This window comes from Chaetodon trifascialis, chromosome 3 (assembly GCF_039877785.1).
Source record: "Chaetodon trifascialis isolate fChaTrf1 chromosome 3, fChaTrf1.hap1, whole genome shotgun sequence".
Lineage (NCBI taxonomy): Eukaryota > Metazoa > Chordata > Actinopteri > Chaetodontiformes > Chaetodontidae > Chaetodon > Chaetodon trifascialis.
The window spans coordinates 11,406,269-11,423,074 of NC_092058.1; the positions used below are offsets into that span (position 1 = coordinate 11,406,269).

Consider the following 16,806-nt stretch of genomic DNA (forward strand, 5'->3'; position numbering starts at 1 on the left):
GCATGACAGCATTATCACTATACTTACATTAGCATGCTGACATTAGCATTTAGCTCAAAGCACCGATGTGCCTCGCAGAGCTGCGAGCATGGCTGCAGACTCTTATTTGTTAGCTAAACCTTTTAGTCAGTGAAAATGATTTAGTAAAACTATGACAACGGGCAAGAAAACCACCACCACCTGGAAAGCTTCGTACCGACACACACATGCAGACTGACTTAACACACTACAGGCGACAGATATCTACAGACAGAACAGACAAACACCGTGCTGCTACTCAAAGAGACAACCATCTCCTTACCAGAGTCAAATCAGCAGCTAGAAGCAGAAAGGGGAAAATATTCATGCTAAAAAAGAAAATTCAATTCAATTAGGATGGTTGTCTCTTTATGACAGTAAAGGTGAGACGGTCCCACGTAGTACATAGATCACACAATAAAAATCTATATACGTAGACACGAGGTGGATATTAGCAGAAAGGATTAAGACGAAGACGGAGAAGAGGGTAGGACTACTTCCACTACAAGCCCAAGCCCGGTCCGAACAAAAACACCTCACGCCTACAAACCTAAGTAGCTATTATGAGCTACATCCTCAAACGGTGTGGACTGGCTGGAGGGCTCCAGAGTTTTGTACAGCAGCGCATCTTCAACGGGGCTAGCCATGAACAAGAGCCCTATGGCCCAAGACAGGAAAAGAAAGACAGAGAGAGAGACAGAGGGAGGAGTGTGGGAGGGGAGTGATGGGGTGGTGAAATGGTGAGGGGAGTAAAAGAGTGAAAAGAGAGAAAAAAGGGGAGAGGGAGGTGCAGGTGAGACAGGCTGTGATTGATTGTTTTTTGTCTTTGTGGTGTCGCAGCGGTTTTTCCTGTTAAACCACCGGGTACCTGGAGGAGAGATGACGCTTCGGGCTCTGACCGTACCCCGACTGGTGCTGCACCACCCTCCTCTGAGTTTTGACATGTTTTCTCATTAGATGAGGAAGGAATGAGGATAACGTCATTGCTGTTGGGTTGAGCCAAAGAGAGGGAGAGGTTCCAAACTTTAGCATATACTGGCATCATCAGCTCTGGACATTTTTCACCACCCTCCACCCACAGTCATATGGGAAAGTGTTCAAAAATTGCCTCCGATTCAGGGTGCATCACACACAGATCAGGACGACCATTTGGAGTTTGCTACTGCTGCTCGCTCCTGTGGTCACGCGGCCATGTTGGGGTACAGTCTGAGCCCTGGTGTCGCCCGTCCTCCGGCCCTCTCTTTCTCTCCTGTGCACAGGCAGCAGTGAGCAAAGAGGGCGAGTCATACCCAGGTAACTGTGGTAGGGCACAGGGATGAGCTGGGCATTAAGTTGTTTCTGATCTGCCACCTCGTAGGGTCCGTCGTCATAAAAACCGAGGTCAAGCAGAGTCTGGTTTAGGAGCTGGACGCGCATCTCACCTGGAATGGAAACAGGTGAGGGCCACAGAAAGAAAACACTGACACACTTTCACACACAGGGGATGTTCATGTTACTGCACACATGTCCCAAATCTGTCCTGTAGCATAGCATATTGTTTTAGCGGTTAGTATACAAAATCAATCAGCATAATTCTGGATACTTTTCCACTTGACAGCCGTGGACACACACACAATCACACTTTCCATCCATCTAAATACACGTTCTGTGTGGTGGACACAGAGGAAACAGTTTCACAGGCTTACAGGAGACGACAATCGCATCGAACAGAGAAAAAGCAGACTTACAGTTCAATGTTTGAGAATATGAATAAATTAAGACTCTCATGCAGTGCATTGATCTCAGTGAACCACAGCATTGATCTCAGCAATACCAATATGACATAAATCAATCCACCACTGGATCAGATAAATCTCGGGTCTTTCTTTGATTAAGTGCTCCTTGCTGCTCTGCATAATTGTCCAATCAGTATATTGGCTTATAAATCAATTTGATTTTTTAATCTCTAACGGCATCGTCCTGTTAATCGTACTGATTTAATCAGACCGTTTACATGAACTGGCTCTCTTCTCCAGTTCATATTAGTTAGGACAATATTTCTTCTATTATTTGTTTATATCCACTATAAACTGCCATAGTACTCAGTAATGAATACCCTCCTTAAATCCAAGAACAATAAACACTGTGCGCATTGTAATGATGAAGCACTACTGTGCTTGTCTGCTTGTTGCTGCCACCTAGAGCGCAAAAAACATTTAATAAACTAATGCAGCTTTGAGACGGCATCAACACATTAATAAAAATCTCCTCATAGGAAGTAACATGTCTGTGTCGCTGCCTTTTCACAGCCCCATTTCCATCATCCAGCCTTCTGCAGCTCAGTCAGACACCTTACCTTTCCAGTTATACGTCCCCGGAGCCCCAAACAGAATGAAGTTGTTGTCTGGGGTAAAACTGACAGAAAGGCCCTGCTGACAGAAGCCAAACTGCTCATGTCCCTGCGGCCGGCCCTCGCAGAACTTCCACTCGCCTCCGTCCAGGTCATCTCGCTCTGTCAGATCCTCACTCAGGACGTAGCAGCGTCCAATGGGGTCACGCGTCTCTGAGGGTTGACTTACACGTTGCCTGAGCTCATACAGGTGAGCGCAGGTCTGTGACAGGCAGGAAATGAATGTTTAAGGAATATCTGTTGGACGGTACGATTTTCTAAACAAAGCTGAAACTGCTCACAAATCATCAGAACAATGACTTTATATTAAGATGGACGACATGATGGCTCCTCAAAAGTGACATCTCGATTGCCTCCTGGTGGCTGGCTGCAGTATAATTCATAAATCCTGCCAAACTTCACTAGAACAATTTAAGTACACATCAAATAACTTTTTAGCAAAGATGGTTTCTGTCATTTTAGGCTGATCTAATCATGCTGATACATATTGACGTGTTCATTTTTCCAGAGTTCATCTGATAAGTTTGGTTTTATTAGTTATTTGATATGAAAAGAAGGGGATGTGATGTGTCATAATTGACAGGTTACCACAGGGAGGGAGGGGATGTATTAGCTTCATTTTTGTACAGTAGGAGGAAGTGGAGATGTGTTCTCCATCTTTATGTACTGTCGCTGGATCAGGAGCAGAACAACATTTTGATTTTTAAATACGAGAAAGACCTTTCTGCCGCTTCCTGCGCTGATGCATTTCCAGGATGCTCTTACTGTACTTACCACCACTTTCCCTCCAATCCCCTGACTCTTCACAGTGACTCCCAGCCACTGGTTGTCTTTGCTCTCTCTGTTCAGACTCACTGAGGGAATACACGAAAGGAAATGGCAATCATAACAGTTTCCATATGGTCAAACAATTACATTCTGAGCCACAGCAAGAAAACAGCAAACTTTGTTATTCAATGGAGACATTCAAGGTCAAAATATATTTTACTTTTTTCTAATGCAGGACTCAGAAAACAACAACAAAAGCAGAAAATAATCATATTGGAGAAGTTCAAACTAATCAATTTTTAGCATTTTTGCTTTAAAAATGATTAGTCAATTATCAGAATTGTTGCTGATTCATTAGCAGCAAATTGTTGATAAATTAACTGACTAATCATTTCAGCTGTCCTACAGCACACTCACCTTCTCCATCAATATCCACCCTCTCACAGTCGTACTCCTCTGGCGTGATCGGACACCTGAACAAGGCTCCTGGTCGACTGCCCCGCAACTGGCCCTGCCCTGCCGCCTGTGGCGCCCCCACAAGGATCCTGACGGAACATCAGTGGCATTTATCAGTAACGCCTGGTGTCAAAGACTGATACATGACAGAAATTAAACACCTCACGTGAGACTTATGGTGTAACTCTCATGGCAGTGGTTAAATGGTGCTAAAGAACTTTGCATAATGTGGCTCTAGATGTGACGCCAACCACACAGGACCTGCTGTTCCTGGCGGCAGGGTCATTGTACATCACCTGTTCACATTATTTCGCACGTCACTGGTGGCTAATTTCACACAATAGCCTCAGCTGACCTAAGCCACCATTACTGTAAAGTACAAATCCCTGCAGCTCAAGACCACCTACAGTTAAACACGCTATCTTCACTTCAAATTTATTCAAAACAGCTGTGCAGACCCTGCATGTGCTGCATCTTGTTTGTGCTCACATACTGCAGCTATCACCAGTCATCCCACACTATCAAGGCAAGGAAAAGTTTTATTCTCAGTGAGGTGGTTGCTGATATTTCGGGGCCAGTGTCACTGCCCTCTGCCTTATTAGGAGCGGCTGATTCAGGCTAGGATGCTATTTAAAAACCGAACGTTGAGCCACATTCCACCCAACACCGTCAGCCATGGCATATGCATGGAAGCGAGACATGAGGAAACAGAGGCAGAGGAGGAAGATTGGAGAATAAAGTGCAGAGTGTAAGAGGGGAAGAAGACAAAAGTGAGAGGGATCAACATTAAATGAGTGCCACAACAATAGCAATATGGCTGCTGCTTACATATAATTATAGTAATGATGGAAAGGAAATGCTTGGCTCAAATGACCGACGACTAGCTGCCTGTGTGAAAAGTTCCCATCACCAGTCCCCCTCATGTCTACCTTGTTATGTACACACTTAAATTAGAGCTATCTCTGTGCAAGTATTTTGCCTATAAATACAGTGTAGCAAGCTGACAGCAAACAGGCAGAGAAGTCTGAGTGGTCACAGACACCAACCAGCCATGACACGAGAGTGGGCGTACAGCAACTCATCATACTAATTTACTCTTCTACTGGATAACTGAGATTGTTGGTGGATACAGTACATCATGTATATTTTATAGTACTGGCTCTGTTCTGGGTAAAGGGTCAAATGTGCTTTCGTACTAATCATCTTTTGAAGCTTTGCCAAGTTTTTAGCAGCGCTGAAGGAAACTATGTTGGTTGAACTGATGCTGAGATCTCTGAGATCCCCAGAGGACCTGATAGCCTGAATTTACATCTATCACTAATGTCATCGCCACCAGTTTGTCAAAGATACCATGACAAGATATCTTAAACACTACTGACCAAAATGCTACTTGCATGGTAGCGTCAGCATTTAGCATAGCAACAACATATATGCATATAGCTACACATGTACAAACAAATGGTTAACAAACTAAATGGGCCCAAATAGTGCTACATTAGCACATGCTAATGTCGCCTTAACAACTCGTACTTTAGACTGCAGACTGTAGGCATCTATGCTATCATAAAAATCTTTGAGGATGCACCTTAGAGAGCTGGTGGAAGACCTATGGTTTGGATTGCACCTCATTTGTATGGTGCCTTGCACAAGAGTGTGTGAAAGTCAAACATGTTGGACCAGACAGCTCTACGTCCTTCCATCTTACTCATTTTACACCGTGACAACAGCTGCCATCATGACTCGACACCTTTTCTTCCAGTAAAAGAAAAAACTTTGGTCCTTGGTTTCATCGCAGTCATCATAATACACACAGACCCAGAAAGTACCGCTGATATCGCCCAGACTGCCTGACAACACCACTTTCTATTTTCTACTCTTGGCCTCTCTTGCCTGACAACTTCTTCTGTTGAAGTGCAGCCATGCATGCCTCAGGAATGATTCCCCTCACCTTAATGAGCGAGAACCCCAAACAGTCACCCAAAGACATCTCAGAAGAACTAATGGCTGTTACACATCACTTGCGGTCCACATGAGAAACCCGACCAACAAGCGTTAACGCAAACACATATTGAACAAAAGGAATTTGATAAAGAGGAAGAGCATGAAGAAACCTGATAAGATCTGATCCCTCTTATAGCTCCACATTCCAGGGAGCTGTGGTTTATGTTTAGGAGTTAAGGTGATACCTCTTTTCCCCCCAGACGTGCAGACATAGAGGCAGGTGTCAGGCTGTAAGGTGGGAGGTCTGTGAAACTGTTACACCACCAGTATTTGGACAGGAGAGTTGGATGGCCCCCAGCCTGCCCATGTGCCTTTTCAGCCAGCTTTGATTGATTCAAATTATTCTTCAGTAAGAAAATACCTCAGAGGACATTGAGTATCCAGCAATGAAACAAAATGATTTGAGCTGAGCCATCTTTCAACAAAAACTCTCATCAAATTACTGACATGAGAACTGCAATACAAGACACAGATAAATCTATAACTATTGGTAGTTATCAAACTTCAGTTAATACAGATAATGCATATAATACTTTATTATCATTCAAACTAAGGGGTGCAATCAGCTTCTCATTGTGATGTTACAGTTAATTGAATCCCATTTTATTTCAGATAGTTGGACAAAACAAGACATAAAAAGATTTTTAGGCCAACCAATGGCTTAATAAAGAGATAGTGAAAACAAGTTAGTTACAGCCTTGTTTGAGACAATTCATTCCCTTATTCTTCTTGAGCTTTGCCTAAAATGAATAGCATCTTTATATGGAAATTAATTAAACAATTAAACATAGATTTAAGAAAACAAGGCCATGTTGAATGTGTGTCTCCGACAATCGGCACAGCCCTGAATATGTTATGTGTGAATCTGTTTGTATGAAGTTAGTGACTAAGTTCGAGTTGAATAAGGCTCCACATACAGACATGCACACATCCCAAATTTGACACAGATGAAATATCATGGCTGAGTAACACTTTCATTTGTTTGCCCTTTACCACTTCTGATCTGACTTCATTGTTCAGGATTGAGTCAGACAGTATGACCATGATCTCTAATGCCAAGCTCATCTTTCAGTAAACCCACATTTGACATGGAGTGTGTGTGTGTGTGTGTGTGTGTGTGTGTGTGTGTGTGTGTGTGTGTGTGTGTGTGTGTGTGTGTGTGTGTGTGTGTGTGTGTGTGTGTGTGTGTGTGTGTGTGTGTGTGTGTGTGTGTGTAATATGAGTGGTTGTGGGTATGTTGTTGCTGCTGCACACCGGGCCAGGAGGAGATAGCAGGGTGTTGAGCGTGACGGTGACGATGTCTAGTGAAATGCCTGCGTGAACCCAGACACCACAGAGCCAGCACCAGCATAACTAAAGTGTGTGTGTGTTTGTGCAATGTACATTGCTTACACAGATTAGATAATGCACCTGGGCAGCGCCTGCATCAACCAACCCCAACAACAATCTGATTAAAACAAGACTAAGAGTCTACTAAGAGGCTGTGCATAGACAAAGCAGTGCTTTGAGCTAAATCCTAATATCATGCAAACATGCTCATGATGACAAGGCTAACATGCTGATGTTAAGCAGGTATAACAATTAACATGTACAGCATCTCAATTTAGATTGTTAGCATGCTAACATTTGCGAATTAGCATTAAACCAAGATTATTCTAAATGTAATGTCAGTATTTTTGCAGGTATTTGGTCACAAACCAAAGTAATGGACAAATCAAACCTTTGACCTGATGATGGCAGTAGATTAAACAATTAGTCCTGAATTGGGGGATAGAGAAGACCAGCCAACATATCCCAGCGCCATCAAGCTGTCAGTCACTTAAATTAAACAATAACAGAAAGGACCTATTCGATATACCACATGGGATAAGAAGGAATACATTGCACCTAAATCAGTGTGATCTTGATAGAAGCTAATCAAGGTCCCTAAATGTGAGTGAGGGTGTTCCCCAGGGTTCAGTTCTGGGGCCACCTCTGTTTACTACATTAATAGTCTGACTTTGGATATTCCACATGATGAAAACCTCTGCGGTTTATGGTTTATGTTGTGTTGCTGGAGAATCTAAGTGAAGATCTTTCCTTGTTAAATAAAGTCACATTGTTATATTATTAAGTTTTAATGGTCTAAAACAAAAGTTCAGCTACTGTGTGCAAAACTGATTTTTGACCCAACAAAGCATGTGAAAGGTTTTTAGGTGTCCTGTACTTGCATAGGTACTGTGAATATAGTATACATGGTTCAGGATAAAGTTATCAGCTATTATCACAGTGTATTACTACACATTTCCAAAACCACCTGAAATATACCTCTGCTTATGTGATCGTGATTTATAAGACCGCCCTCCATTGTCATAAAATCATCCTTGTTGTTCCAGCTAATCATCACAGACCAACGACAGTCACACACAGGACCTCATTACACTACACTCATACCCATGTATTCATTGAGGGGAGCATGTGCAGTGACCCCAAACTCATTCTGTCCACGATCCTGACCACCCCTCCCCCACCCAACACCCCCCATACACACACATACAATCCCATTCTCCTTCACTCCTCCCCCACCCTCAGGAGTTACATCCCTGCATAGAGCTTCCCATACAGGCAGTGAGAGAAAGACTGGACAACAATACATTACACATGTAACCAATTTAGTCACTCAAGAAAATACTGCAAAAAGAAAAACAGCCTCCAAGAGAGTTAAAACATATGATCAAGTCATCTTCATACACTTGCACTTGCAGCTTGTAAAATCCCTTGTGGTCAATGTTTCGTGTCAAGTCCACTGACAAAAAGCTAAAAACAAGGCTGCTTTTTCTTTGTTACTTGCCCTCGTGTGAACACTCAATCAAACAAGACACAAACTGCAGTAAGGTATTTTGTAATACCACAATAAGTCCTGAGGTCCTGTTTGTTTATGGAAAGAAAGGACTTGCACTCAGACATAAAAAGGAGAATAATCAGATAAATGATGTATGAGAGAGAATAGACTGGGAAGCAGTTCAGATGTTCACATGACGCCCACACAAGCCCGGTTTAGAAAGGGTCTCAGTGTGACTGCACATCAACCAAACAATACAGTACGCTCAAGGGGACAGAAGCTGTTTCACACTTAACAGAAGAGCAACTGCAACTTTTAACAGATGAAGCTTTTTTTAAAACCCATCCCTTCCCTGGAATTTTCCAGGCGTGGACCTTTGAAGGCTAATAAGGTTTGTGAATTGTTGAATCACATACACCCTAAACATTTTCCCATATTCAGTTTCTGGACCATTTCAGCTGATCCCTCCTAATCTGTCTGCCCTGCTCACACCCTTTAACATCTGCCCACCGGACAGCAGCGTGAGGCTGTTGCTCTATAGACAGTGGCTCTACAGGATCAGCATGGGGGCCACAGGGTCTTTAGGCCTTCTGTTATCCTGAGGCAAGGCTGTGACCTCTGACCTGGAAACACACACACATAAACACACACACATACATGCAAAGGAAAACATGTGCAAGCATGCAGACATTAATAGAGGCATGAGTGTACAAATGGAGCGGAGTATTTGTTCATAAACACACAAGTGCACATACACACCCGACAAGAGTAGGCTGTTGAACAACTGTGTAAACTAAGGCTCAACACACAGCCTGTCCAACCACGTCGTCTGTGACAATCAGTCTCATAAAACAAAGCTAAACGGCCCGTTTCAGAAAGTGCCGCTTTCACACCTGACTCCAGTGTCTCCTTTCAGTTTTGCTGATGGAAAAATGACAGCTGAGAATGAGGTGACCGAGCTGTGAATCATCATGTTTTTACCATCTCGTCTGTCTCCCCACTCCGGGCAGAGGAGAAAAAGGGTTGGGTAATGCACAATAAAGGGCAAAAGGAGAGACAGAAACAGCTGCCAGACCACGCACAAACCCCTTTGGGATACTGTGGTTCAGTGCCCACGGATGTGACTCAACTTCCTGCTCAAAGGCTTTATCCAAAGACCTCACGAGGCCATTTTTCATATCAATTTCAAAAAGAAACCTACAAAAGCAAAAACATGTGAAACTTCTATCCGACACTTAAAGTACATTTCAGGAAGAAGGGCACAAACACGATGCTTTTAGAGGAAAACTGTAACCCCATCCTCACATCACATGCATCTTTAACAACCCCTAAGCTCACCACCTGCCCCACAACTGATCAATAAGTAAATGGCCATGTCCAGACAGAGAAGAGGTAATGATTGGCCCTCAGGTCCAAAGTGTAAAGAGGAGATAAACCCTGTACCGTCCCTCCCCTGTTCCATTTTATTTCCTCCTTGTCTTCTCCTCTCTTATCCACTCATCCATCTATTGATCTGTCTATCTGAATCACTCATATTTATTCAGCCTGTTTTTCAATTGCTCTTTCTTTCCCTTTTTGTTGTCTTTCTTTATAGTGTGACAATTATGTACAATCTGTTGGTGGTTAAGGTGATGCCTGAGCTGTCATCCATCTATTCATGGACAGGTCTGACACACACATTCATTAAGTTACACCAAGGATCAATTTAGAGTTTCCAGGTCAGATGGAAGACGTGTGATAGGACAAGACAGACGCAATCTTAATCTTTTCGATGAGTGAGTTTTGGATGTGCAGGAAAGGATGACGTCAGGTGACCACTGTTGACAATCATAGTCAGGTGACCTTCCAAAGACCTACCTAATTTCTAACAATACTGATTTGCTGAATCAGTTTACACCTTTAAGGAATGTTTGGGTAGACATTTGTGTAAAGTCGATTCAGCATCGAGAGCTAACAGCTGCACTTTGAAAAACATTTATAATTAAGCTAATGCTGATCGTCCAAAGAGCTGGTGCATTTCAAATAAGACTTTGAGTTGGTTATGTCTATGACAGATTGTAAACATTAGTGGCCAGATTCATTTAGCAATTCACTTAACTCTGATGCAATTACGTTAACAATGATAGCACATGCTAACATCCATGGACCTATTTAACCCATAACTGTTTGAGGAAATTAGAAAAGTGACAATGATGGCTCAAAGGGCATCCATGGAAAACAGTGTTTAAAATATTCAAGTAATTAGATTGTTCACATTCAAAGACTTTCCTGCGTAATCATTCAGTAAATCTCTTCTAATAAATACAAACAGAAAGCATCCCTTGTAATTTCCTGTTCCTGTCTGCTCTCACGGCTTCTGTCTAATCTCAGTTCTGTATCAGCTCCCAGTCGCTATGCCATCAGCTGATTGATGAAACTGCATCTTTCCCAGAGTCAGCCCAACACATACACATACACATACACATACACATACACATACACATACACATACACATACACATACACATACACATACACATACACATACACATACACATACACATACACACTCACACACAAACATATATATAATCAAAGGGGAGACCTTCCATGATTTATTCATCCCCGCAGCTCCCGTCTCCATCACACCCTCAGCCCCTCCCCCACATACAGATCACACGATATTTATATTCAATTCTCAGAAATGCTCTAACCGCTGAGTTTTTACCAAATAACAGGAAAAGCAAACCTAGCTGCAGAGTCAAACACAAGCCATTAACACCAAACAACATAATCATGTGTACTGATAATGCAACAAAATGCGAGAAGATTTGACCTTCTCAGGACTTTATCTGCCAACTATCTCTGAAGTGCAGATGCAGAATCAGCTCCAGCCCCCTCCACACTGCCAAACTGTGCATTTTTTCTGCACCTCCATCAGATCTAAGTTGTATGTTTCCTCCTGACTCTGCAGATTGCCCCTCTCCCTCCAATGAGCACGTGGTCCGCAGAGTAATATTCCTGAAAGCTCTCTTGCCGGGCAGCGCTGCTTCCCACCGAGCTTTTGTCCAGGCCCCGACAGCCTGGTGTGGAGGAATGGAAGAATGCTAAATAGACAGAGAGTAAGTGGCAGCTAGTAAAGAACATTAATCGTGTGTGTGTGCATGCCAGACTGTAAAGCCCATGCTATATACCCTTTGCTCTTTCTGATCTCTCATATAAATAAGCTCTGCAACAGTTTCTACATTTTACGAGGCTTTCACATGAATGGCCTCTAGGAGACTAAGCAAAGCGGGAGAAAGAGAGAAGGAGCAGCAGAAAAATCATGAATTGAATGAAGGAGGGAAAAGGGGGAAGGTCCATTCTCAACTGTTAAGCTGAGGGTGAAAAAGCAGCTTTTTTTGGCTATTGTAATGCAAATTAGCTCCAAGAAATTCTTCATTGTGTTATGAATGTGTGAAGTAGTTATGCTGGGCCCCATTTACACACATTTCTATGTGTGTTTATCAAAAGAAATAGTCCTGGAACATACAGAGGATATTGTGCTTGACTCATGGACGCAAAAACCAAACATACTGTTGATTTTCACAATTTAACAGCAAAATGAAAGTTATCATCTATATAAAAAAAAAAGACTTAAAAGAATAGCTTGACATTTGGGAAATATGTTTATTTGCTTTCAAGAAGATTGATCTCTGTCAAAACCAGCATAACTATGTTTTACCACATTTGTTTAAAAGGAAGTTACTGTGACTGGCCATTTATTAGTTTGGCACATGAATGTGGATTTTGTTAGGTTTGGAAAGAGCCCAGCGAGCATCATCTTCATCATTGTTACCAGACCGTTTTTGTTTGAGAGTTATCGACCTGTGGATCACTGAGAGATGTAATCGGTGAGTTTGCTTAATGTGACGTGAATTTTAAAAACATTTGTCTGCTGTTGCCGTTTATTGCGCCTCCTGTTGTGACTGTGTTTTGTTAGCTGCAAGCTGCAAGTCATCACAATGTTAGGATGGACTTATAGGTGGCAACATTTCCGCAGTGACTGAACTTTGGTCCATTGATTTTCTATCCAGTGAGATAGTCTGAAGGGAATTTACACAAAGTTGAAGATATTTTAAATGCTAAAAGATTTGGGGTTTCTGAGAAAATATTCGGGGCTGCTGCTTCTCTTGCAATCTCTGTAACCTTTTGGAGGTCATCCAAAAATCTCTTCCACGCTCCACTCTTGTTTTTTAAACTCTGTTAATCAAGCCTCCAGTCCAATGACAGGATTTGTTCAGCTTCAGAAAGCCCTGTTTTAGATTCTTACTCAGCCAGTGAAACCAAACTCCAGACTAGATGTCTGGGATTATATCGGCTACCTGTGGCCCCGCTGGCATTGAGACTGAGTACCTCTGCTCAGAAAGGCACCAAAGCAAAGTCCATGGTAAACATGAACCTCGCTGCAACCTGAAACCTTCTGCTTTCCCTATGACAGCAATGTAACACAGTCAACCCTGCATCTACTGACATCAAGAGCCCAACCGTCTGATAAATCACAGTCCAATAATGTTGTCAGCGCTGCACCCAACAAACAAAGTGACATTAAAAAAAACACATTATATCTTTTTCATTTGCCAATAAAAGAAATGTCCAGAAAGAGGAAATTACTGCCATGATTCAAAACATAACACAAAAGGAAGAGTAACAATTGGGTCAGGATAGAGGATAAACACAATACATGTCTTTCAAGGCCAGATAGAGATCCTTCAACAAGAAACAATAACAGACGATTTGTGACCTACGTCAGAACTGCCGTCTCCTACCTTTGTCAAAACACTCCAAAACAGAAAAGACCTTCACATTAAATCACATGGCTGGGATCGATGTAAAGAAATGACATGGAACTGTGAGGCTCAATCCTTTCCGGCATGTTGGATTCAGTATGATTTACAGCCTTTGGCAGTGAGCTAAACATTTATATATGCAGAACACTTATGCTATATCATGCTGCCATGGGTTTGCACTAAGTATATTGATGTATGACATTAAACGCTTGCAGTATATCGAATCAGCTGATCAGCAGTGCAGCAGAGTGTTTTTATGGGCCCTGCTAGCAGTGGCTCTAGGAACGGCAGTGAGGGTCTGTTGGGTCTGTTGGTTGATCCCCTACTTTGGTCCACACTGATGAAGGTGCTCAACAACTGCGTTGCCATGAATCTTTGTGCGCGCGATGTCCTCACTTTGAATTAGGACCACCATCAGGTCAAATGTTCATTTGTCCTTTTGTATTTGGACTTCTGTCTAATGACATTCCCATCAGCCACAGCTGTACTGTATTTTTAGTGCTAATTAGCAAGTATTTGCATGCTAATGAGCTAAAGTAAGATGATGAATGTGGTAAACATTTTACCTGCAATACATCTGCATGTTAGCATTGTCGTTGTGAGCATGATAGCATGCCAATGTTAACATTTAACTCAAAGTGCAAGTTGTGCAGCCTCGCGGAGCTGCTAGCATGGCTGTCGACTTGATGTGTCCGGCAGTGAAAAGGAACAGAAAATGTAGGAATAAAGACTTAAAGTCTCCATCGCATACCCATAGGGCATTTAGTACTGTCTTTTAGATATGGAAAATATAATAATAATGCAATATATATTTAATGTAAATATCATATCATAAGGTTGGATTTTGTTTTTCTGATGTTGTTTGCCGCATGCGTTAGCATGTACAAACAAGCAGTAGCTAAATTAAAGGAGATTGGCAGCGGTGGGATAAAGCTCAGGGGGCTTCCTGTCTTCACCAGGCAGTGAACTATTAGCGGAAGCACTTCTCATAGCCGTATTTATAGCAGACACGCACATAACTCAAACTGAAATACCCTCATCTCATCCTCTGTCTGGCATCAGCAGCACAGCAGGAGAAGCCCCCCAAGTTCAGCTTGGGGCCTCTGCTTCAAGGCAACAACAACCAAAACAGATCATACGGAAAGTTTACAGAAGCTCAGGAAGACAGATTGAGACTCTTATCCCCGTCGGAGTGTGGCATACTTGTACTTCCTCCCAACATGTCACCGAACAGGATCTCATTACAGCACATCAGTCAATATGAGGTCATTGTGTCACATGGCTTGACCTTTGCCTTGGCCTTTGCTTTCGAAAAGGATCAGTAGGTTTGCAGGAGCCGTAAGTCTGTACTGAAGAGATACTGTAAAACTGAACAAAGAGACATTCATCCCATAAACCTGCCAGCTGTATCTGCAGCTGTACCCTGACATTGTGCCATCCTGCTTTTGAAGAAATAGACATAGTTCCTCTAATGCTTTTGAATTTTTTTCCAGAGCCTTCAACAAACGGTGCAACTCCAAAACCAGAGAAGGTGAAACTCCACAAGTGTGACACTATGACTAAGCTGATTTCTATTTGCACTTTAACATTGTGGGCTGTGTGACGCAGCCATGAGTGTGCACAGAACAGAGCATCAAAGCGCTGATATCAGTTTCGTGACTGAATCCAGTGGCATAGAACACAATGAGAGTAACACAGTATGACCACAGGCAACAGTAACCCAAAGCTTCACGATATGAAGAGAAAATGAGTCAGTAGCATCTAATTACAGTAAGTCTGAGGCAACTTGTTTCAAGACAGAAGGACAGAGATGACAATGGAAACTGAACTTCCAAATCTGAAGTGCAATAACCAGAGAGGGCACCATCATAAAGCTTAATGGAAATGTATTATTCAGACTGGAAAGATAATTGCTGCGTTGCTATCTGAATAATACATTTCTCAAACTGAGAGTGCAATAACATCAAGTGCTTTGAACTCCTACAGTCCGCAGTGCTAATGAAATCATCATCAAAGACTTTTTTTTACACTCAGTATATTCAATTTTCATGTGTTTTATGTCAATAGCTACATAGATAAATTAACTCTAACTAATTTTTAAGATAGACTTAAAGCATCTATAATCAGTATTTTTATGCTAACAATACATCAATTGATAAAACAGTGACAATGTGTGAGAGGTCATTCATAGTGGAAAACCTACAGAGAATTATAACCTCTAATCTGCAGCTCCCCTCGGCTTTATTTAGCTTCAAAGCAAGTTTTAGCTCATTGTTTAGCTGCACAGCTCACAACTTTCCTGTTTAGGTTCACTCCCACCACTGTCAGGAGCATCGTTTTTCAGCTGTTTTCAGCAAAAAGTTTCTAAAAACCCACTGAACACTTCTTACTTACCACCAAACAGCAGCCAGACACAGTTAGCAACCAGCTGGTGGACATAGTGGAGCATTTCCCTCAGGAGTTGGTGGAGACTAAAAACAGTGCTAAAACATGTTGGACTTACAGTCAGCACTTGTTCAATAACTGCCGGATGTGTAAATAAGCTGCTCTTTGCCATGATATCGATATTGTGGCCACTAGTTTCTGCTGGCCCCATGTTTAAAGCATCAGTTGTGAAAATTACTGTGATTATTGGCAGAATATGGCAGAAATGGAATATAATATTCCTAAGTATGTTTTCATTAGTGTATAATCACCTGAAATAAGAATCGTGTTTTCGTTACCTTAGAATGAGCTTTTTTTTAAACAAAACCTTCATGAGGGCCAATTTGACAGGTAGTTAACTGAATTGATAAAATGTTGGTGTCCTGATCCTGACTGCAGCTCTGCAGGTCATCTAAAGATACAGCAGATGTTGGGATGGGAATGAAATCATTATTAAGTCATCTATGCATACAGTGGGTGTGAAGTCACAGCATACTGGCAACAGCATTATTCATAGCACTCTCTTCCAGGAGGTGCATCACATCAGCACATCAGGTTGGTTTATTGACTGTCTCCTCCTGGCTCTAACTCCACTGCCAAAGCATTTTCAGGAGTCTTCCCTCTGTTGCATTTTCGAATGCTTTCAGCTCATCCTCAGTTATCAAAATAAGTTCCAGGAATGCTGCTGGACAGCGAGCGGGTTTCAGAGGGGTGACATGACTCTCACTGTGACTGTCTAAGCGTCTGTAAATGCTGATGTCATTGGTCTTACCAGGCGACATGATGACTCCAGCCCGGGTAAACTGAGGAGCCGACAGTTAAATATGGAGCTCCAAAACAGGAACCTGTTCTAAATTAATTCCCACATTCAAAAATGTTTAAACTAGTTTTAAATGATGTACATTACATGAATGCTGCATTTGTTTATTCAGGAGTAGAAAGAAACTAACTTTTTACTTCATCGCATTTTATGGGGGATTACTTTTTACTACATTCAGTTAGTCAGTCAGTCACTAGTTGCATTGCAGATTACGATTTTATATAGAAGTATTGGCTACTGCGTTTTTGTTAATATTTTGAAAAATATTATGCAAACCCAGTACAGCAACAAAATGCTAATT

The 16,806-nt window shown here is 42.1% G+C and overlaps 1 protein-coding gene across 3 annotated transcripts in view; it reads right to left on the reverse strand.

Moving 5' to 3' along the window:
• The window catches only part of itga7 (integrin, alpha 7), a 33,143-nt gene that overhangs the window by 15,069 nt on the left and 1,268 nt on the right, over window positions 1-16,806 (reverse strand). Inside the window, exons 2-5 of one of the 3 annotated variants that reach the window (XM_070959007.1) lie at window positions 3,593-3,720; window positions 3,182-3,261; window positions 2,354-2,609; window positions 569-676 (exon numbers count right to left, since the gene is read on the reverse strand). In XM_070959007.1, the coding sequence (XP_070815108.1) occupies window positions 569-676; window positions 2,354-2,609; window positions 3,182-3,261; window positions 3,593-3,720 (572 nt within the window). Of the gene's footprint in view, window positions 1-568; window positions 1,141-1,307; window positions 1,440-2,353; window positions 2,610-3,181; window positions 3,262-3,592; window positions 3,721-16,806 lie in introns of those variants that run through there. The other 2 variants (XM_070959006.1, XM_070959009.1) reach the window with 2 other exon arrangements.